Genomic DNA, 22,551 nt, shown 5'->3' with positions numbered 1-22,551 from the left:
CCGACTCTGATAAGCCTTGTTTTTAGGAATTTTTTCTGACTGTGATTATGTCATAAAGCACGCTATGGGCTTCGCAGAGTTCAGTTATTCTGTCAAATTACTATCGAAAATATCCAATATGCTGTGTTCGGAATCCAAGCCCGCATATAACTGCGATACAAATGATTGTGGCATTACAGACGTTTAAATAGTTAGCAAAACAACTTGAGAACAAGGAGGTTGGTAGCTTACTTCAAGTTTTTAAGATATTAATATTCCGAATTCTTTGTTTCGAAAATCTCTTATTCTGAGGGATATGGACGGATTCAAAGTTCAAAAATATAGCCCTTTCTAAATCCCCAATTCTTCTCCGCAAATAAGCGAATTTGATTCGCCCAAAATAAACGAAAACAGCAGCTCATGCGAACATATTTTAATTGCCTCACGATCGTTTGAGTTTAATCAGGTAAATTTACCGGATTCGGGGATTATTGTTTTATGAATCCCTTATTCAGATGGGTTCGTAGTTTGCCCATGTCAGTTATAGACCCATTCCAATGCGCACTAAAAAACTTCATTCACAAAAATTTGAGAAGAACGACCGTTCGTGAAAACAACATTTACAATGCATCGCGGTCGCCGATGAACGTGAATAACAAATTAGTCAGCTCACGCGTATAATGTAAAAAAGTTCGATATAATAACTGTAATTTCTGGGTATTGCTAAATGACGCTTTTGTACGATTTCCTTAGGTTTTGGAGCTTTCAGTTGAAAAATGATAAACAAATAGAAACTGATACAGCATTGGTACAATTTTAGAAAATTTTAAATCGTCTTCACGAACGAAGCGCTAGACAGGGCTAAGGTTTGTGGGCCAGGGGCCGAAAATGTTTTCCACCTGGACTGGTTGGTCATGTAAGTGTGACGTAATAAGTTACATTTTATGAACAATATTTACAGTGTTACAAATCAAATTCCCAACGCTAACCTCTAATCCAATTGGATAATTACTAGTTTACTAATTAAAAAGGTTGAAGGGGTGGTTTTCTCAATTCTCACATATTTGCATTAGTGGAGGAGGCTTTGTACAAAAGATCTGTAGTACTTAGAAGATTACTCAAACAGCGCGGTGAAATTACAATGAAATTCTGTTAATTTAACTATTTTTGCTATCATTGGTATACTAATCCATCCATGGCCCTTGATATTATAAGTATGATCTTATCAGTGCCGTCAAGCAAATTTGAATGACGTTAAATTGTCCCCGGACATCATTCTGAAATGTACTGTAAATAAACATTCGTGGGAGACTGAGTTTACGAAAACGAGAAGCATCGTGAGTGCTCCTCAACCTTTTACTTTCCTCATTTGCCAATATTACCCCCCCCCCCATTTATTGGATCATTAGCAAATGATACGCGCCCTTTGTACAGTTTTGAATAAGTTTATGTGTGCATTGATATGCGTTGCAATTGAATAAGGGAATGATATAATACTAGATCCTGATACAAATTATCTCCACTATCATTATGTTGTAAACTGCTTGTCTGAGGAAGTCTGATTTTTGTCAGACGAAACATTACAGAAATACATTCGTGTTAGTGTGCGGCAGGACTCTTGATTGCATAGTATGGTCATGTTTATTCCTGTTACAGCATCCTTGCATTATCGGATTCACTAACATAAAGGCATATAAGAAGGATATGGAGTTAGTTTAGCGCAACCCAACTCATAACAGTTCAATGCTTTTATTCCCCAGGTGTTTCGCTTTTATCGTATCATAATCCAAAAAGTTTTTGGTATTATTCGGAAATAAGGCTAACAAAATAAATGATTCAAGCATATCACCTGTCATTAATACGTCACATTGCTTGTTTAAATCACGTGACTAGCGTCTCATTTATGCGGACAGCCCCCATGGGCCGGCACTTAAAGATATACGGTCAGCACGAACGCCATATGGTCATCTTAAATATTCTTTTTGTTAAAATTTAAATTGCAAAAACCAAAAATATGCAATGGGCAGCTAAAAAGGTGTACTAAATTATGCATAAGGTCTTGAGGCCAAGCGATATAGGCAAACGCTTAGTGATATCCGCTTAAATATACTGAAAATATCGATCCCCATATCGCATCGATTCACGTTAGAAGCTGACCATCGCGTGACGTCAGTAAATTATGATGTAATTTTTAAAACGTGGCCCTACAAATCGAACTTTCTGTCTATTTGTGCCATCCAAATAGCTTTATGTGGAAAGCATTTAAATACGATTGAGGCCATACATCGATCTAACCAGGTTTTAATATGGAATAATATTATTTGCAGGAAGCTATTCGGTCTTAGATGTATAAAATTTTCATGTGCTCAGGGAAAAAATTTTCATTTTTAAAAACAAGATAACTAAAAAAAGGGGGATTCATAAATTTCCTAATTCTACAAAAGGAAGAAAATTTAGCCAACACTTAAACTTCTGTTTGTGTATGATTATGACACTTTCACAAAAGAATGTTTTCTCTAGAATATGTTCCAAATGACCTGGGTACTGCCTATTATTACCTGGTTATAATTTTTGGGTTACCTTGTATGAGGAACCCTCTTGTATATATTTGTCGGTGACGCACACTTTTACACGTACGCAGGCTAATTTGCAAAGCCGATCATTGCTAATTAAAGCAAGGCATAGGGGAAAGGTTCGAATCGTCGCGTTTTAAAGTCAATTGATTCAGTTTAATGCGACTTAAATCGATGTAAATCTACCCGTATCACTCGTTGTGGTTTTGGTTTGAGAAATCCAGTTTCGGTTTTCTTGGAATTTTGGAATTTAAAAGTAGTTGGGTTTCTAGAAAACCAAAACGTATCGAATATTTTGATAAATTTGAAAACATTTCGAAAAATTATTTGGGGAATGAAATTATTAATTTTAGCTGTCCCCAGTTTCAAATAATCGTTTTGATTCTAATCTTTCTAGAATGATGCAGTAATACTTCAAGTATTATTATTAATTTACACCTTTTCATTTCAATTTGTAAACTCCGATCTCTCGTATTGCCAAGCATCTTGACAAGTAAACATAACCATGCGCGTCAGTGTTTGAGCATTTCGTAAAAATCTGTTTTCTGGTGTTACTTGTAAAAACAATAAACATTGATTACTTGAGTTTTCACGCTGACTCCGATTTGGGTGATTTTATTATACGACGAATCTATGCCATTTTCCCTCAAAAAAAAACACTCTACAAATATCCACCCTCAAAAAAATTGTAAAATTGAACGTAACATTAAAATACGATCGCAAAGTAAGAGAAAATGGAAATATCATTTCGGACGAAATTTCCAAAACATTTATTGTTCGAGTTTACTGATGTAGACGAAGATTGCGAGTGTTAATTAAATCGTTCTACAGTTTGGATCTGCTTCCCCTACAGCCTACAACGTGCTGTCCCTATGTTAAGCACGACCCTGCCCCTTCCCAAAAACAAAAACACCAATCGATGACTGATTGTACAGGGCCTTGTCAGCGCATTGTTGCAATCTCAATTGAGTACTTATAAGTTCATCCAGAGAACAGGCACATACAATAAAAAGTCCGTTTATGCTAAAATAAAAAGCGCTGGGCATTAAAATTTTACGATCTATTACACGGTTGTAATAGATAAGCGATATTTAGTGCGTAGGTGGAATAAATTTAAAAATGGCGTCGTTCGTTGTGTTGACGATATCATTACGAGGGTGACTCATGCAGCATAAGGGCTTCCCCAAGAGGCATATGCTGCTGATTAGCTTATGTAGCAAAGTGCGCAACCGTGAGTTGTTATATTCTACTGTTCATAAAACCGAATAACTTTGTCTTAACGCGCTAATGCTAATGTAGCAAATAATGCGACCGTGAGTTGTGATATTTTCAGTTTTATGGAACACAATGACCGTGACTTTGCGTGGTTAAGTTAATGTAGTAATGAGGGCGACTGCGAGAAGTTATATATTTCAATATTCATGAAACTTATTTACCTTGCCTTATCCTTGCTTATGCCTGTTTGGTATAGAGCGCGATCGTGAGTTGTTATATTGTTAATTGAATTGAACTTAATAACCGAGCCTGAGTGTGGATTTGCTTCTGCATTAAAGAGTGCGACCGTGAGTAGTTATATTTTATTAATATTCAACGAACTTGAAAAATATGGCGTAATTCTTCATACAAAAGGCCCGTGGTCTTACTTTGAGCAATTATGCACGCACTTTTTTTAAATTTTTGACTGTAATGCATTTATTTTTCAACTTCGTTCGTTAACTGTTTCAATATTAAACAACGCACATAAAAGAACTGATGAAAACGCCTTCAAACAAAAACTAGGGGCGCTCCAGAAGTGTGTGTATCAATATGGAAGTAACTAATTTTGTTCGCCTACTCAACATCAAGTTGGACAGGGGGTATATTCAGTTGCTAACACAGACAGTCTCCGAACTTGTAATAGATCTAAAATATGGAGAATCGGAATGAAATTATGGCCTAACACTAACCTGCTAACCATACTACGGGAGTATCGAACTAGATATCTTTATAGAAGAAAAGGGATCACAAATTTTTAGAGTCTTTGGAAGGGCCACGCATCATGTTATATTGAGAACCATTGCATGAGATATTTTTCCCTAAACCTATTTCCAACGAAAACAAAAACAACCTTAATTGAACCCGCATGAACTGACTCAAAGCAGCCTTTGCCTGAGGCGAGATTGTCATAATTTTAACGATTGTTGCGTAAACAAATGATTATAATCAGATTCTCGGTAGATTACGATTATAAGCGGAAGACAATTTATGACGTTATAATAACATTTATATTGTTTCATGTTTCGCGCTAATCATGACGTTTAAATGAAATATAATGACGTCATAATCATGGTGCTCTGAATCAAAAGTATAACCCGAGAATTCTTGGATTTTGAAAGCGTTTTGTTTTCAAAAAACCGAAAAGGGCATTTCTCCTGAGCGGATTTGAGTATAATATAGCTAAAACCAAAATATGGTCAAAATTGATAATATTGAAGAAGATAAACTGGAACCTAACACGTAACATTGACTCCTATAACAAGGGAGCAATGCTCAAACATATGGAGACGAAAGCCGCGAATCGATAATGGTAACCCTTTAGAGCACCGGAATTTCTGAAAAGATAGGCGGACAAGCGTGACGGATACGGTCGACTGGGATGTAAAAAAAGTTTTTCCTTTTGATTAAAAGTAAATATTGAAATTTTGGTAAAATATCTAATCCTATAATGCTATAAGCGTGAATTTAGACAGCAAAAACGTAAATTTTAAAATAAAATTCAAAAAGAGTATAAAATATTCAAATATGATTATAACTAGTGTCAATAAGTTATAAGTAGGGCTGCGGACTTCAGGTAAAACACTTTAACCGTTAACCGGTTAGCCGCAGCGCGAGGTTTGACCTAATGAGTCATATTTTCAGCCGATTAACCGGTTAACCATTTCCAGATCTAGTTAAAAGCCAACATTTCGTAGTAAAAATGTTTTTTAACTAAAAAATAAACTCCGCGTGCTTTCGATTCGCTACTCGTTTAAACTATGTTCCATAGAACACGAGCCAAACGACGCGAGTGTCACTTAGCGGGAATATTTTATGAATGACATTTTGGCAACAAGTTGCAATGATTTACAAATTGAATTAAAGTGTAACAACTGTCGCATCTGGCAATGTAACATTCTCTTGGCAATCTAGAAGGTCAGGATCTTTGACATATCGACCCCGTGTTGATTAGATTCCATTTTATTGGCGGACAACAGGGAACAAGAGGTCCAATTGCCACGCAATGGCCGGATTAAAAAGCGCGAAATCGCTTGCCAAATTTTACTTCGGTCAGTACCCCGTAGAAGATCATTTGGAGGCCACCGGTTGTCTAATTGTTGTTAATTATCTTAGATATGAATTTGACGCATTTAATTTATATGTTAGCTTGTATTAGGGATGTCCGTAAGGCTGGGGTTCAAAAATTTCGCTTGGAATTTATTTCCATTACAAATTATGGTGTATTTCGATCCAAAAAGCAGAGCCCATAAAGAATCTATAAAAAATCCGGAAGTTGTACAGAACTTCACAGAAAAGACTCTTGAATCACTTAGGATAGTTATCTTTACTCTTGCTACAGCATCCTTGCAATATATGCATACGGATCCGCCGGCACAAAGGCATAGAAGAAGAAAAAGTAGTTAGTCCCACGGAAATTAGCGCAAATTAGAACACCAACCACGATTTTTCAAAACATAGCTCTGATTTCAAACTACTAAGCCAGTGGTTCGTAAATATTTTAAGCTGCGCCCCGTCATAGGATTTGGCCAATCTCGCGCCCACCTCAAAAATACCTCGCGAACAGTAAGCCACAAATACCAGATAGTAAGGCGAAAGTATGTTTGATTTCAAAAACACATTGAAAATACGCGGATGGAACGTAAATAATGAAACAAATGAAGTTTTAAAAATAAGCAGTAATGTACATATCTAAAAGGAGGCGGGCAAGATCAAATCTAAAATATACTTGGGGCTCCAGAAGTATGCGAACCAAGATGGCGGACATCGGAATGTAATATGTGTACTAGGTTAGGGTTAGGCCATAATTTTAGGTATAAATACTAAGGGAGGCTCTTGGCTAGTCTTCGAACTGATAATAGGACTAAAATAAGGAAAATTGGAAAAAAATTATCGCCTAACCCTAACCTGTTACCCATGTTACGTTCCGATGTCCGCCATCTTGGTTCGCATACTTCGGGAGCACCATATACTTTTATTTAGCTTCACGCCCCCTCAAAAATTGTCCACGCCCCTTTTTTAGGACGCGCCACACCATTTGAGAGCCACTGTATTGAACTTTCATTTAAACCTAATAACAACATATTTCACCCTTTATAAATTAAATACTTAGTAAATTATCTCGCACCAAAAACCGAAGGGTTGCCACCTTTTGAGAGATTATTACGCCATAGTCACATTCCAACGAAGTTGGTCTATCATATCCTGTCTTGTGTTAATTAGTTCAATTTATATTTAACATTTTCGACCTCTGCGGTCACAGTCGACTGGTTATTACAAATTAGTTTTATTAATAAGACAACTGTTACTGTTTGAATTAAATGTAATTTTTGATAGAGTGTCAGCTTATTCAATGTCGCATTAGGCACTTCCTTATCACGCATTAGCAGCGTCGTCGTTCAGTGCTCTGGCATTATATGTTCTTTGTTGACCCCCCAATGAGATTTTAAACGCCGCCCCACCGCGTCAGCATGTTTCTAATTTCTTCAAATATGTGCTTTGATAAGGAATCTTCAATCGAAATCTTATATATGAGTTAACTTGAAATAATAAAAAAAAACGGATGTATACTACGTTACTAGGGTTTGAAGTGGCTGGTATTTTCCCAGTGTTGATTTGCATGTCTAATTTGATACACAATAAGAAAAAACCTCTTGAAGAATTCGATACCTTATTACAGAGACGGGGGCTCCCGAAGTATGCGAACCAAGATGGCGGACATCGGAATGTAATATGTGTACTAGGTTAGGGTTAGGCCATAATTTTAGGTATAAATACTACGAGAGGCTCTTGGCTAGTCTTCGAACTGATAATAAGACTAAAATAAGGAAAATTTGAAAAAAAATTATCGCCTAACCCTAACCTGTTACCCATGTTACGTTCCAATGTCCGCCATCTTGGTTCGCATACTTCGGGAGCACCCAGGGATGTACCCCATGGTCGTTGTGGGTCGGACCTCCTTTTGAAATCTAAATAAATTTCCGTGTATTCTACATAGAGATTGTTCGTAGCTTAAAACGCTTTTTAGACTCCAATGGACCAGCTAGCGGTTATTGCTAACTTGGCAATTTGAAATTTCACCCCCCCCCCCCATTTGGAAACACCTGGTTACTCCCCTGCCTTATTACCTATCGATCTTAAGATCGGTAAGTATGTTGATAGGTATTTGTCTGTTTGTTTGTTGTTTTGTTAGATGCACGCGATATCTCACGAAATCGAGGTTGAATCTGCTCCAAATTTTGCATGTGCATTCATCATAGCTCGGATCAGAAGCCTATTGATTTTCGATGAATTATGTCGTATAATTAGCTCGTATAATTAGCAAGTTATTAATTAATTAGTGATGGGACACACGGTGTCACTATGGACTAAGAGCGCTGTTTTTGGGATCCCCTAACCTCCGATCGATAAGTCTTCGGTCTCCGACCGATATTCTCGTTATTATGTTAGACCTACTGGTGATCTGGGTCGCAATTCAACTTCAACTGGGTAACTGAGCGATATGCTTGGTACGTCATAAGAATTAATCCGTCTAAGCGACTCTCGCATTCCCGGGATAAATATATAATCCTATCGTACCCTTTTTTCCGCGTGGGACGCGTTTCACATGAATAATGTTAATTTACTGCACGTACATAAGCGAGTTCAGATACACTCGCTTCAAAATAGCCTGGCGAATAACAGCGCCGAATACCATTGACGCCTAATCAAAGGAATAGAGTGTCTGAGACTAAGTAAAGAAATCATTTAGCGCGTTATTTGGATATAGAAAAGGCGCCGAAGCCATATAATACAGTTATCATGTACTAAGTGTGGGCGATACCCCTATCTACAGCTTAAATACGGAAATATTACATAGATTGAAAGATGAATGTTGGAACAGACTAGTCTCGATAATCAAATTTTTAAAATGTAACGTGTATCGATATTAGCTCGCCATAACTAGGTTTTAATGAGTTGATGAAAACGAAGTAATTCTGAATCGACCATGACCTCATTTTAATGATAGAGGGCACGAGTTCAAATCCCACCGCAGGCGCCAATTGTTTTTAGAGTCTGACAAAATCCCTTGAAATAATTCTATATGTAGATCAAGATTGGGCCGCATTTAAACTTAGGCTACGAACACTGTTCAGAAGACTCGTCAACACGTTAGTAATATTTGTGTTTATCAGCAATTAGAAATAATATTTCAATTTTGTTCTTACCGGTATATATTTCGCGACTCAGTTTTTACTACGCTTATACGCATGTTTGTATCAATATTCTCTATGGAGGAGGTCATTCGTTGTTGATTAGGCCCATGTAACCATCCTCGTTTCTAACCCAATGTCTGTCTTTATGCAGCCTAATTTCCTTTACGGAGGTGGCCATTCGAATGACTATTAGACCCAAACATCAATCCAAATTTCTTATTTTCTGCTATATGACAGTCTAACAATTCTCTGCGAAGGAGGGCATTGGGATAGCGATAAGGGCTATACATCAAACCCTTTATTAACACTTCAGCATATGAGAGCCAAACACCCCTTTACGGATGCGGGTATTCAAATGACGATTGGGACCATATATCCTTTCGTAATCTTATCACACTGTCTACATGACTGCCCTGCTCAATAGCCCTCTTCGCATAAAGTCACAACCATACCAATACCTAACTGTTTTATTTGGCCTACGCGTATGCAAATATGTAACAATATATATATATTTTGTCTTACTTAATTTAGAAAAAAAAAATTTGCAGGAATACAAGTTAGAATTGGCTTACTCGCCACGACAGCTCTTTTAAATAAGTTTCAATTTGCTCTGTAGTGGGTGCCTCTCCAAAACTTTGCTCTGAGTGGAAGTGATTGCGGAAGTGATCCATATTCCTGAGAAATAGGTCGCGATGTCACTTGGGGTTTAATTAATATGTGATTTACCGCACGGAAATCGTCGTAGCATATATGATTACGAGGTATCGTAGACGTTGAAAGTCTTCGGGCTAATCCTATGGTTATGTTTTTGTAATTAGGGAAGTTGCATTTGAAATACTGTTTTGATGTTTGTTTTTGACCTTAGAATGAACTTTTACGTAACCTAGAATTTTTTATGGTTTCAAGGTTTAATACAAGTAAAAATATGGACCAGATCAGTGTTGGGCAAACTGTGGGCCGATGACCAATAATGGGTCTCCAAGCATTTTCCAGTGGGTTTCAATAAATTTTCAATTACACAAAGACGTTCTCTAAATCCACCACAGCATATAAATTTTTTGTTTATTTATCAAACAGTCATACATTACTTTCATTTCTACTTATTGTATTATATTTTACATACATCCTTTTCTATTTTGCTATTTGGGCCTCATTCAAAAAACTTTTCCGGCCACTGGCGTAGATGCTAGACTGTCGCACATGCACAGATGTACTGGCCCATACCCACGAGATGGCGAGAATCATTGATTACGAATTTATGTTCCTGAGTAACTTATAGATATTGTCATATCCTAATATTCTCCTTCTTGCCACAGTTCGAAGCTACCGTTGTCAAATGCCGTTATTGCTTCTTTGGACAGTTATAAAATTAGCCAAGTCATTGTTTTAAAAAGTAAACGAATAGCTCACGGAGCTCTTAGATTTCTCTCATGAAGTCCCCGGGCTCCGTATTGAGCACTTTCGGAATCTATGCGTTAAGACATTAATCGTTTTTTCTAAACCAGTGTTTTTTAACCCCCTCCTGTACTGTGCGGTTCTCTGTTCTTTGAGGGACCCAAGCAATGCCTGTTAAGCAATCTCCAAGCACTATTCAAGATAACTACATAAACTTAAAGTTCATTGACTGTGTCATGCTTAATTCCCTTCTGTGTCGTACTTTGTTTGTTGGCTTTTTATTTTTGAACGTGGCATGGTCCCGGTTTGATAAAATTTTGCACAAATTATATACAATTCAAACTGTACAAAAGCCATAGTGTGAGTTCGGCATATTACTAGTTGAAGATTAGTTAAAGATTTGACAAAAAACGGAAACAAATTTTATGCATAGTGAAAGGGTATAAAAGACATCAAAAATATGTGGAAATCATCGTTTTAATACAATAAACGGTGCTCCCGAAGTATGCGAACCAAGATGGCGGACATCGGAATGTGATATGTGTACAAGGTTGGGGTTAGGCCATAATTTTAGAGATAAATACTACGGGAGGCTCTTGGCTAGTCTTCGAACTGATAATAGGAATAAAATAAGGAAAATTGGAAAAAAATTATCGCCTAACCCTAACCTGTTACCCATGTTACGTTCCGACGTCCGCCATCTTGGTTCGCATACTTCGGGAGCACCCAATAAACAGTATAAATTTTGGATAATGCATCCCGAATCAAAAAAAGATTTTATGCAAAGTGAGGGGAGATAAAGAGTTTCAAAATAGGCCAATAGAGAAAAGCTTCAAAATAACTGGGAACCACTACTGTTATTGGACACAAAATGGACATAACAATCGTTTTGTTGTTATGCTGTTCTTGTTGTTGTTCTTGTTCTTTGTATCATTTTGAAGAAATCTCTTTTCTCTTTGATTACTGGACCAGTTGCCTTGAAATTTTTAGTGTTCAAAGATGGAATTTTTCCCCAGAAAGCAAATACTTTTATTTTTTGCTATGACGTCATCGAAATTATGTGGCGCTACGTGTCCATATATTTGAGCATAGCTCTCTTGTATAATAAGTAAAACAATTCGATGTCAATGAAGCCCAAATCACTAAAATATCATTGCTGAATAACCATTATATCCACCATTTTGTAATTTTACCTCTGTGACCCTAACTTAACCTATTTGCCCATGAGACCCAAAGCAGAATCGGCAGCTCTGGAAATTTTCCAATCTCGAAATCCGCGATCAATCTCCCCGGGATTTGATTAACCTCTCTAATTACGATTTGATCGAGTCACGTTATGCCAAGCGTGGCCCGAATATGATTACTTGTTTATTGTTGGAAATTATCTCTGAGCCATGCTTACTAATATGTGAACTAGTAATGCCTATGTATAAATGTGACGAATATTAACCACAAGTCACTCAACTGATGACTGATCTATGCGGAAATAATGAGGGTTCCCCACCATCAAAAACAATACGCTTTTTAAGCTAATGTTAAACTTTTTCGAGTTTGTGGTAACGATTGGGTCTCTACTGGACTAACTAGACCAGAGGTCGGCAACCTTTTGTCGCTCGCGGGCCGAAATTAAGGGTTGCAAGGCATTGGCAGGCCGCACATATTTTTAGAAACTTGAAAACCGAACGGATGATACTTTTTATAATAAAAATCGAGCAGTGATACATTTCTCGATTAGAATATAGATTTATTTTCTCATTGCATTGCATCTCAAAAAATTCTATTTGAATATTTTCGGTGCCATTGAACCCGCAGGATCCACTTTTCCGCGTTTTGTTGCCATTTGTTAAATAAAAAAATCCGGCCGACGGGCCGTAGGTTGCCGACCCCTGAACTAGACATTCTTCCGCCATGCCCGGCCTGCGGAGAATGGCCAATTTTAAATGGTGTACGGCCCGCGAAATAAGTTTTTTATTTAGTTTAGTCTGGTAGGTGCGAGTAATACCAATCTCTTACAATGCTCTACCAGCTAGCTTGTGTAAAGCATACAACGCATGTCATAAGATCAATACCCAAACTTTTTATTTTTGTGCTTGCAACCAGAAAGCCTATGTTAATAGCAAATACAGCCCGCGGTTTCATCCAGGTATTTGTATCTTACCCTCCCGTATTAGAGGTTGAACATCATTAGTCTATGTCAAGTCTACTCAACTGGCGAACCGCGGTCCAAATCCAAAAAAATAAAGCGTAGTTCGCTAAACCGCAGTGGAAAATTGTTATTATAATACAAGTTTCTCGGAGCATCGACTCACTCACTGATCAAAAAGATGTCAATGCCGGCATAAAAACCGAAGTTTTAGTGGCTTCTTGGATACATTTTTCACTGATTTTTAGACATAGTGGTGAACATTAGCTTGTATCTGTAGTATACATATTCCATATATTCGCACCCTGGTCATTTTTAAAGTTTGTGTACGGACCTTTGATGGAAATAGTTGAGTAGCCCCGTTCTATGTGATTAGAGGGTTTTACTGCACACCAGCACACATATTCCTGTAACGTTTAGTCCAGGGGTTCCCAAACCGCGGCCCGCGGGCCAAATACGGCCCGCGTAACGATTTAAAATGGCCCGCCGAGCTTACGTGAAATAGTGTTCAACAAATTTTATTTCTACCTTTTTTGCGATCTAGATACCGCTAATTTATGTCATTATCAGAGTTCAAGCAAGTGTTTATCGTAACAATTCAATTATACCAGTATATCAATTATAGGTACCGGTGTTAGGATTACATAGGGCAGTAATTTAGTTATCAGCCATATAGGAAAGCTCAAAGATGTCAGAAATCAAACAAAAACTAGATTCAGAACACTAACGTTTCTTGGATAAATGGCAGTGTTCGTATTTCTCCATTGAAAAGTATCAAACTTTAGAGATTTGTCTTTTTTGCCAACGAGCTATTCCAGTTCTTTAAGCGCCATTATGAGTCAAACAAACATGTTTTAAAAAAAATTCAAAGGAAAGTGAATCCACTTTTGGGCGCTACATTCTTCCGGCCCGCGAACGTTTTTCCGATTCTAATTTTGGCCCGTGGTTGATAAAGTTTGGGAAACCCTGGTTTAGTCAGATCAAAGGCAAACTTTCTCATACAAACATAATTCGACAAGTTAAACCACTTAAAATAGTTTTCTAAGGTTTCGAAATTAAAATGATTCAATATATTTCTTAACTTAAAAATATAATATTCGGATCTCATATGTACTATTACGTCATTCATGTATCGTTGTGACATCATAAGTGCTAGTAAACAATGACGATTCCCTTGTCTTCGGTAACTGTTGTCAGATATATTAAAATCTAATCATAACACTGCCAATGGGAGCACTGATTAATTTCGTGTATAACTGATATTCAATGTTTTCTAACAACGTATTAATACTTGTTCTGTCACGTTATTATCATAGGACCCGTTACTATATCCGGTGGTGTTGAAAGATCGAAGGTTTTGACATGAGGTCACGACCCTAGCGAAGGTTCGACCTTTGACCCCTCTTAGTCTCAAAACACACCCTGCCATGTAAAATTCATATATAAAATATACATAGGAATATAAAAAAAATTTCGAACTAAGTCCCTCACATTAAAATAACATGAAAGGTCTGACCGCAGAACTGACCTTAATTTGGCAATGTCTCTTGGAATGATGTTATGTGACAAGCGGTTTCGACATCTGTAGTGACTTTATTTGCGACTAAATTTGATTAATTTGTGCTATGCTTGGAATTCTGTAGAAGCGAGTCTTGCTACACAACACGGATTTATTTATGATCAATTAAATTATCTTTCTGAATAATTATTGAGCATCGTCCAGTACTGGGGGTAAAGATGGCAACCCCGGTGCACACTGCGCAGATGAAGTAATAAAAGTCTTTTCTTTATTGTTTTACGATGGGATGCAAAAAATTTTGCATGTTTTCTTTCACCTCGATTCGCTCACATCAACTTCTCTCATTTCAGAAACCAAGCCGATCTAAAAAAATTATTACCACGCATATTACCACGAACCCTTTAAACACCCCCGTTAAATGCGTTACCTTCAATATAATGGAAACAAAACTTATAGATTATTTATTATATTTTTTACAGACGCACACGGCTTGAACGACGCAGCACACATTGAAAGTGTTCAAGAAAAGTCTCAATGCGCTTTGGAGGAGTATGTACGAACACAGTACCCTAACCAGCCAACGAGATTCGGGAAACTACTTCTAAGACTCCCTTCCTTACGTACAGTAAGCGCTGGCATGATTGAACAACTCTTTTTTGTGAGATTAGTCGGGAAAACGCCGATAGAGACTTTAATTCGTGATATGTTGTTATCCGGGGGATCGTACGGATGGCAATATCCTCCAATGCCCATCCAATGACATGACATCTTGAATGCGGACGCTCATAGCTTTCTACACGACTAAAAAGGACATAAGGGAAAAGGACATAAGATGGAAAAGACGTGGCAAAAGTAAATATAGGCAATAATGCTTGAGTATCAAAAGCAAAATTTCTAATCAACACTAGTCCGCGCCAGATTGCCTGAAAGAAATACCAAATTGAAGGCAATATATATTTTGCCTATATACTTGGAATCAAAGGCGAAGTTTGACATGTCAAATCACGGGCGTGTTTGCAATGGGCGCTCTTTCTTTTACCAAACGTGCAAGGCGGGTGTAAACAGTGCGAAGTCTGAAATATTTTGACGTCGGCTGTTGACGATTTACTCCAAAAATTATTTGTTTAGTCAGTCCCAAGTATTACATGTAAAAGCGTTTTTTACTAAACATTAGTATATAAAATAGGCAAATTATAATTGGTTGCAAATGAATTTCTAAATTCACGGTTTGCCCTGGGGAGGAATAGAAATACATAAACAGAAAAACCCGGCTGCCATCTAAGAACCACTGGTGATCTCCTGCTTCAAACGCTTCATACTAAACATTAGTATTTTGTAGGGAAATTATTATTTGTTGCAAATCATTTTTTTGAATTCGAAGCTTGCACGAGGGATGAAATAAAAATACATATACCCCGAAACTCGACTACCCTCAAAGAACCACTGGAAATCTCCCGCGAAGTTTTGGGAGTTTGCCAATCCATGTTACCAGCCAAGGCTAGTTTTCGCGGAAGACTTTATCTTGCAACATTTGATTACTATGGTCTTAAGATGTTCCTAGTATATTATTGTGTGATATTTTTGAAATTTCTCATTAGCGGCAATTATTATTATTTTTATATTAATTATTTTATGACGTCATACATTATTATATGACGTCACTTTTAATGATTTATACGTCATCCAGTGTTTACAAATTTACGGCCGTATCAGTATATATAGTATACAAGTCCAAATTTCGGAAGCATTAGATGGTTGGCTATTTCTATACACAAAATCAGTGGGTGATGAAGTCGTGTAATATTTACAATCCATTTCTGACTGTAAGAGTGTTGATTCCGGCCCCCGACCTCGGGTAACTGGAAACTCTGACTCCAAACCCGGATTCCCGAAAATCGGAATCAATAAAAAACTAACGCTAAGTAAACCTAATTTATTTTGAGTTTCTGTATAAAAGTTTGACTGGATTATCATCGTGGAAATTCGGATTCCGGCGAATTTGAAAATACGATCCCGACCCCAGTACAAATAAAACTTCTCAGTCCCGAAGCAGACTTATATCCAAAGTAAAAAGCCACGTTCGCCATTATTTAAGTCGAATTTTCTTCCTCTATGATGGGAAATTCGCCATTTTAAAAATTTTACAAACGCTACCTAGACTCTTTTCTGTTATCAGTGTGTGTACATTTTGGTGCTAGTAACACTTATACAGTTCTTCAATGGACGGGTGCGCGGGAAAATAATATTCGTGCACAATAAAAACCATTGTGACGAAACAATAGTAGTCAACATGACGTGTTAATGCAATTTGAATAACCAAATATTTCGTAACAAAAAATTGTCTTCACGGCCTTATCTTCAAAACTACGCTACCTCAACTCAGCGTGCCAATATCGCCACCACGTGAGCAAATGACGTCACAAATAATTTGCACAAATTACAGTATAACGTCATAATGAGATCAGTGTTCTTCATTATTACGTATTTATGGTGTTGTCTAATGAGTATTTTATATTGTTATTTGCTACAATTTATTGTAATATTGAGTTTTGCTCGTTATTACTTGATTTTTGCGTGTGGAATAAGAGTATTGACTTTTTCTCAAAAGAGAGAGGTTGCAAAACCAATTATGGGATTTCCAGCAATTTTGTTTAAATATGAAATATATTTTGAGTTGCAGATAGTCACCACTGCCTAAATACCACGAGCAAAATTCCTGCATTATTTTTCCCGCATATTTTTTTTGTATTTTAAATCATTTTTCCCGCCTTTTCCATTGCATTTTTAATCATTGTTAAACCAACATTATAGTTTGTGTGAGGTAATAATCTAAAGAAGGCAGTGTAATTATTCATTTTATGACGTAACAAAGATATTTTATTGTATGTAAACGAAAGGTGTTCGTTGTCACGGTATATGTGACGCAACAGACTTAATACTGTGACGTCACACTTACGAGACACTAAAGTCGACAGAAGCATTTTTACTGTGATGTAATAAATTACGTCATCAATAGCACTATTTTTTTGTTAAATGAGGGGGTTGAACAATTATTATGTTCCAATTTTCTTTTTATTTTCACGTGATAGAAATAACTATGTATGTTTTTTTTTATATTCTGCCAGTCACGCTTGATTGACATTTGCTTGAAAAACAGTATACAATATAATGCTCACCGAAGTATCGGATTTCCTGGGCAGAATTTACAAAAATTTAGACATCTAGAAAGTATTCCATCGAATGTTCAGACATGTTTTTCGTCTGTTTAACTCTGAAAGGCATATATATACACTCTGATCATTTACCAGGCGATATTAAACCTTACAATCTTTTATCCAACTTGAAAGCACCCCTTCTATTCAAACATTCATCCATCAAAGAAGATTTTGAAAAACTTGGCGTCTGACGGAACTCAGAAAAAAAAATATATTCACTGAACAGCTACAACATATGTTTTTAACATTGCTCTTTATCCAACTTAACGCAGTATTTTTAAAAACAACTTTTCAACAACAATTTCAAAGTCAGTGCTCACAAATTTAGGACACATATTGTTATATGTATATGGTTTTTTAGAGAAGCCCACGGCTAATTACTGCTCTTTTGTGAAATTGCGATTCAAGATATTTGAATTTAATTTAATTAATAACCGGTTCACAATTCGTACGATTAAGCTGCCTAATTGGCGCTCATGAAGTGTGTGTACCAATATAGAGGTAACTAATTTTGTTTGCATACTTTACATCAAGTTGTGTAAAGGGACTGAAATCTATGGGCATGTGGACTTTGAAAACACAGACAGTCCCCGAACTCGTATCAGAACTAAAAGAAGGAAAATCTAACTCAACCTGGTACACACACTACGGGAATACCCTCTAATCGGCTTTCATCTTTCATCCCCTTAGGTTGATATTTCTCTATTATTTTTACTTGCCCCCAAGTGATGACATCTGATTTTTTTCTTATCCTTGCTCTATATGTCAAGGAATCTTATTTTACCTTATTAATCTGAGTTTCAAGAATTTATGTCTTATTTTTAGCTAAATCGTCTTGTTGTTGTTTTATTGTTATTAATATTATTATCCTTAGTGTGTCCAAGGCACCAAACATATGCGTTAAAATAAAATTTTGTCATTTATTGTTTCGTTGCTATTTTGCGTACCTGATACCAGGCTGTGTAGTCGAGAAAACTTTACATACGACTCTTTACTGCAAGACATTTAAAAACGACTTGCGAATGAGAATGAATTCAACAAATCTGGGTAAACCAAGTTCCTCGTTTCCAAATGATACACGCTGAAATATCCCCATAAAAGATAAATGAAAAAAATATTGTTTTGTTTATATTAAAACTGTTTAGTAGTAGGGAATTCGTAGTTTTGGGTAACTCTATACTCATTCATAAAAACGACAGTTCCAGATACACTGGAATTTAAATAGCTTAATAGCCTAATTCGTATCTGAAGGGTACACATTAGAAATCCCTATTCTTAGTATGTACAAGGGACCAAACATATGAGTTAAAATAAAACTTTATCATTTAGCATTTCTGGGTGTTCGATCCGCAACCATAGGTTATGCCCCTGTGCTCATATAGACCTCAAAAAGACGAGTCTTCAATACCCTTCGGACTTGTATATTAAAAATAATTAACGAATTATCGTGAAGCTGCTGTTTCAAATACTTTGAAAATCGTTAGGCTGAAAATCATTAGCCATAATCTTCAAATACGACCGTTTATTGACTGAACGGATTAAAAATAATCCTAAAATCCACTTTAGGTAGCTTTCGATTTTGAACAAAAACTTAGTACGAACTTATGACCCGACTGCTTAAACATTTTAGCAAGGATTAACTGGATGGAAAAGTATTACAGTGGATAAATATGAACAAAATTGATAGCATCGAATAGATCAAGAAATAAATTAAATGTGAGTTTGTCTGGGGTTTATGTTTTTGTGTAATCGAAATCTCATACTGTTAACGAAAATCCTTCATTTAATTTCTAAAAATTGTAAAAAATTGGAAAAAACATGGAAAATGAGAAGAAGAAGAAAAATTATGTTGGCTCCCTATTCATTACCAATACCTCAGGTAAAATTGAGCTCACGATAGATTTTAATTTCATCGCAGTAAATATTTAATAATGCTCATCTGAACGTCGAGTAGATCCAAAAAGAAATAACTTACAATATTGTACCGAAATTATTATTAGAATACCCGGGTGTGCAATTTATTTTTTCAATACCCCTCAACGATTAAGGCTATATATATGACCAAATTCAATCAGTCAATCCATCAAATCGTTTTTTATTAGCCATCCAGGCAAACGGGCACAACAAAGTTAATTAAAGCAAAATTAAAAATATATACAAATATGCCTTTGCCCAGAATGAACAGGATAACCGTTTTTTAATAGTTAACAATTGAATATCTAACACAATCGACTCGAAATATTATTCATTTAAGTTTTCAAAAGCTTAAATAACCACAGATATGAAGTTCAATATTTTTGATGTGTTCAAGTGTTCGATTTAAATTTAAAAACTGATGATAATATTGTTATAGGAGAATCTTATTGACAAAAACCAAGCTCGAAAATACCCTGCACGGTTGAGACTACACCAAATTGATTTCAGTTTTGAATAACTAGCAGTAAAAATAGGAAAATTAATCAAAAACAAAAACCAAACGTTCTTGACGGTCGTTGCTAAATTCAACACCGCTAACGGAAGCCAAATGCATCAAATAACGCAGTAACCTTCATCGAGTATGCTTAAGGGATTACGGGCTTAGAAAACAAGGGTTGCACTGGAGACGACCTCTTTGTGTACATTTCACTTGGTGGGACTACTTAGCGAAACTGGGGTTAAGAGCGCCATGCATGATTTACTTAAGTAAATAAAGAGTAGACTGTAAAGGTCAGGGGTCAAAGGTTACGGGTAAGATAAACCATGAAATGGCTTCAGACATTAGGGTCAATGCCAAGTTTCTAGCAATGGCGTGACGAGCTTCGGCGCCAAGTTAGGTATCGATTTCAGAATCATTTGCACGTTTGATTTTGAAGTATTTTAGTTTGCCATTTTTTGTCAAAATATGTTCAGAAATGTGATATTGTTCTGCTTTGTGCGAGAAAAGCACATTTCTGATATTTTTTTTATCTACGATCAAAATGTTCAAAATTGCATAGATAGGATTTTCGTGAAGGAGAAAAATGGGCTCTCCAGAAGTGTGTGTACAAATATGAAGGTAAGTAATTTTGTTCGCCTACTTTACGCCTACTTTTAGCAAGTTGTGTAAAGGGACTGAAGCCTATAGACAGGGGGTATATTCACTTAACTAACACAAACAGTACCCGAATTTTTAATAAAACTAAAATATGAAAAATGGGAATAAAATTATTGCCTAACCCTAACCCGGTACACACACTAAGGGAGTCCCGAAAAATGGTGATCGGACAATATAAAAATGCGGCTAATCATATCACGGATCGTGCATGAAAAATAGCTAACTATGTCAAGGTTAAAGATGCTTGCGTACGAATGGCGAAGGAGAGCGTATTTATAGTCAACACTCCATGGCGCCCCGGAATCCAACATCGGCTTATCCATGACAGAAGCCCAACCAAAGCGAACAAACAAATGGTATTTTACCCGGCTAATTCGTATTTATTCTCACAATTTGTTTGTTATATCAGATTTAATATGGAAACTAAAATCAATTAAAAGATAACTGTTTTTTGTTTGTTATATGTACCCACCGTAAAGGCAGCAAATTTCAAGGCCAAACAATCGTTTGCATGTCGTAAATTATTGCATTGATAAAACAACTCATAAACGCCACCATGCGGAAAGTAGTAAATTATATGATAGGTTTTAAAGCTATTGAGGTGTTATATATATACACCTCAATGGTTAAAACCAAATTCCAAATCGAATTTCGTCAAACAAAATGTACTCAAAATAATAAGTTTCCCGATGAATAAACGAATTTCAAGTTTATAGCAAGTATTGTACCAATTTTGTCAGTTTATTGTCATACAGATATATTCTCGAATCTTCAGTTGCTATCAGCTGGTATCTTCGCATTGACAGCTGCGTCTGTGTTTCATCGCATCGGCTATATTGCACTTTATGGTATCGTAAATTGCATCAGAGGAAACTGCGAAAGAAGATGCTGGAAGCCTTTCTATGCGCGTTTGATTTGTCGTGCGAAAATTTGCAATTTTTACGGCCCTTTTCGATAGTGAATTCTTATAAAAGGTCGAAGCTTGATAAGTTTTTATATAGTTAGTTATGAGAAAGGTAGCCGATAGCAGCTCGTACGCATATAATTTTGTATGTTCTTTTCGTAACATATCTTAGATTTACAAATCTTCGACAGTTTTTGATCTTAGAACAACAGTAAAGCGGAAGGGTTTTGTTTTGGTGTTTTTTAGCTTCTACAGATTATCATTGGAATATTAGAATAGTACTGATAGTAGGACCCCCTCAAGTATGCGCACCAAGTAGGCTCACAGCCTGAACTCAGGTTTTGTACCAGGTTGGGGTTCAAGTTGTGTGACATCTTGGTGCCCAACGTCAGAAGTACCGTATAGTGCTCTCGTAGTGAATGGAGGGTTATACTCGCTGCAGTTTGTTACGCATAAGGGCCATTGGGCAAACATTTTGATGGGTAGACTTTGTCTCGATCGGTCGGGGCCGAAGCAATGATGTTCAGATGTTCAGCCACGCTTTACAAGTTAGAACAACTAGTAAATACTAAACTAAAACTAAGGCCGATTAGCGTAATAGAAGGCATAGCTCTTGCCACTAGGATTGGTTCGGAAAAATATAAGCTGATTTAGATGAAATTTTAAGCAAATCAAATGGTGATATTTGACGAAATAGTTTTTTCCCCCGGGTCATATGTCAATCTGTCAGAAAGTTACGTACGATAGTTCGAATAGATTCATATGACGTAGTATAACATACCAAATAAGTATTGTTACGCATGACTGGTTGCAGCTGTTCACGTGCGCAATGTAGTGAAACCAAATTGTTCGTAATTTATCTGTTTTACAATTTTGGGAGTACACGCAGTATTGTCTTATTATTTTGTGCATTTTCTTTGAAAATGGCCAATCAAATTGCTGTTGAAGGATATGAGGCGTTTATGAGTAAAATCTCAGAGCTGGAGGAACAGAAAAAAGAGATTTATTGTCTATTTTCTGGGTCGGTTGACCCGCAAAGTGGAAAAAACTGGTGTCCAGATTGTGTTAAAGCGGACCCTGTGATCGAAAAATGTTTGCCGAATATGCCAGAAGGGGCTGTTTTTGTACATTGTCATGTCGGGCAAAGGGATTACTGGAAAAACAAGACTAATGATTTCAGAGTGCATCCAAAATTGAAGCTGTCAGGGGTGCCAACTTTGTTGAAGTGGGGAGAGCCAAAGAAGCTAGTTGAAGACCAACTATTCAATCCAGATATGATCAACATGATGTTTGAAGACTGA

At 36.6% G+C, this 22,551-nt stretch overlaps 2 protein-coding genes across 2 annotated transcripts in view; both read left to right on the top strand.

Moving 5' to 3' along the window:
* Positions 1–18,196, top strand: part of LOC120333752 (nuclear receptor subfamily 2 group F member 1-B-like) — a 43,506-nt gene extending 25,310 nt beyond the window's left edge. The window contains exon 5 of the mRNA XM_078120403.1: positions 14,538–18,196. Coding sequence (XP_077976529.1) covers positions 14,538–14,818 — 281 coding nt within the window. The 3' untranslated portion in view covers positions 14,819–18,196. The remainder of the gene's footprint in view (positions 1–14,537) is intronic.
* Positions 18,197–22,173: 3,977 nt separating this feature from the next.
* On the top strand, positions 22,174–22,551 carry LOC144411852 (thioredoxin domain-containing protein 17-like). The gene has a single exon (XM_078109475.1). The coding sequence runs from the start codon at positions 22,174–22,176 to the stop codon at positions 22,549–22,551; it is 378 nt and encodes a 125-aa protein (XP_077965601.1).

The sequence above is a fragment of the Styela clava genome, chromosome 15, assembly GCF_964204865.1.
Source record: "Styela clava chromosome 15, kaStyClav1.hap1.2, whole genome shotgun sequence".
NCBI classification, from domain to species: Eukaryota; Metazoa; Chordata; class Ascidiacea; order Stolidobranchia; family Styelidae; genus Styela; species Styela clava.
Note: the sequence above shows the minus strand (reverse complement) of the source record. Positions and strands in the feature narration are given on the sequence as shown.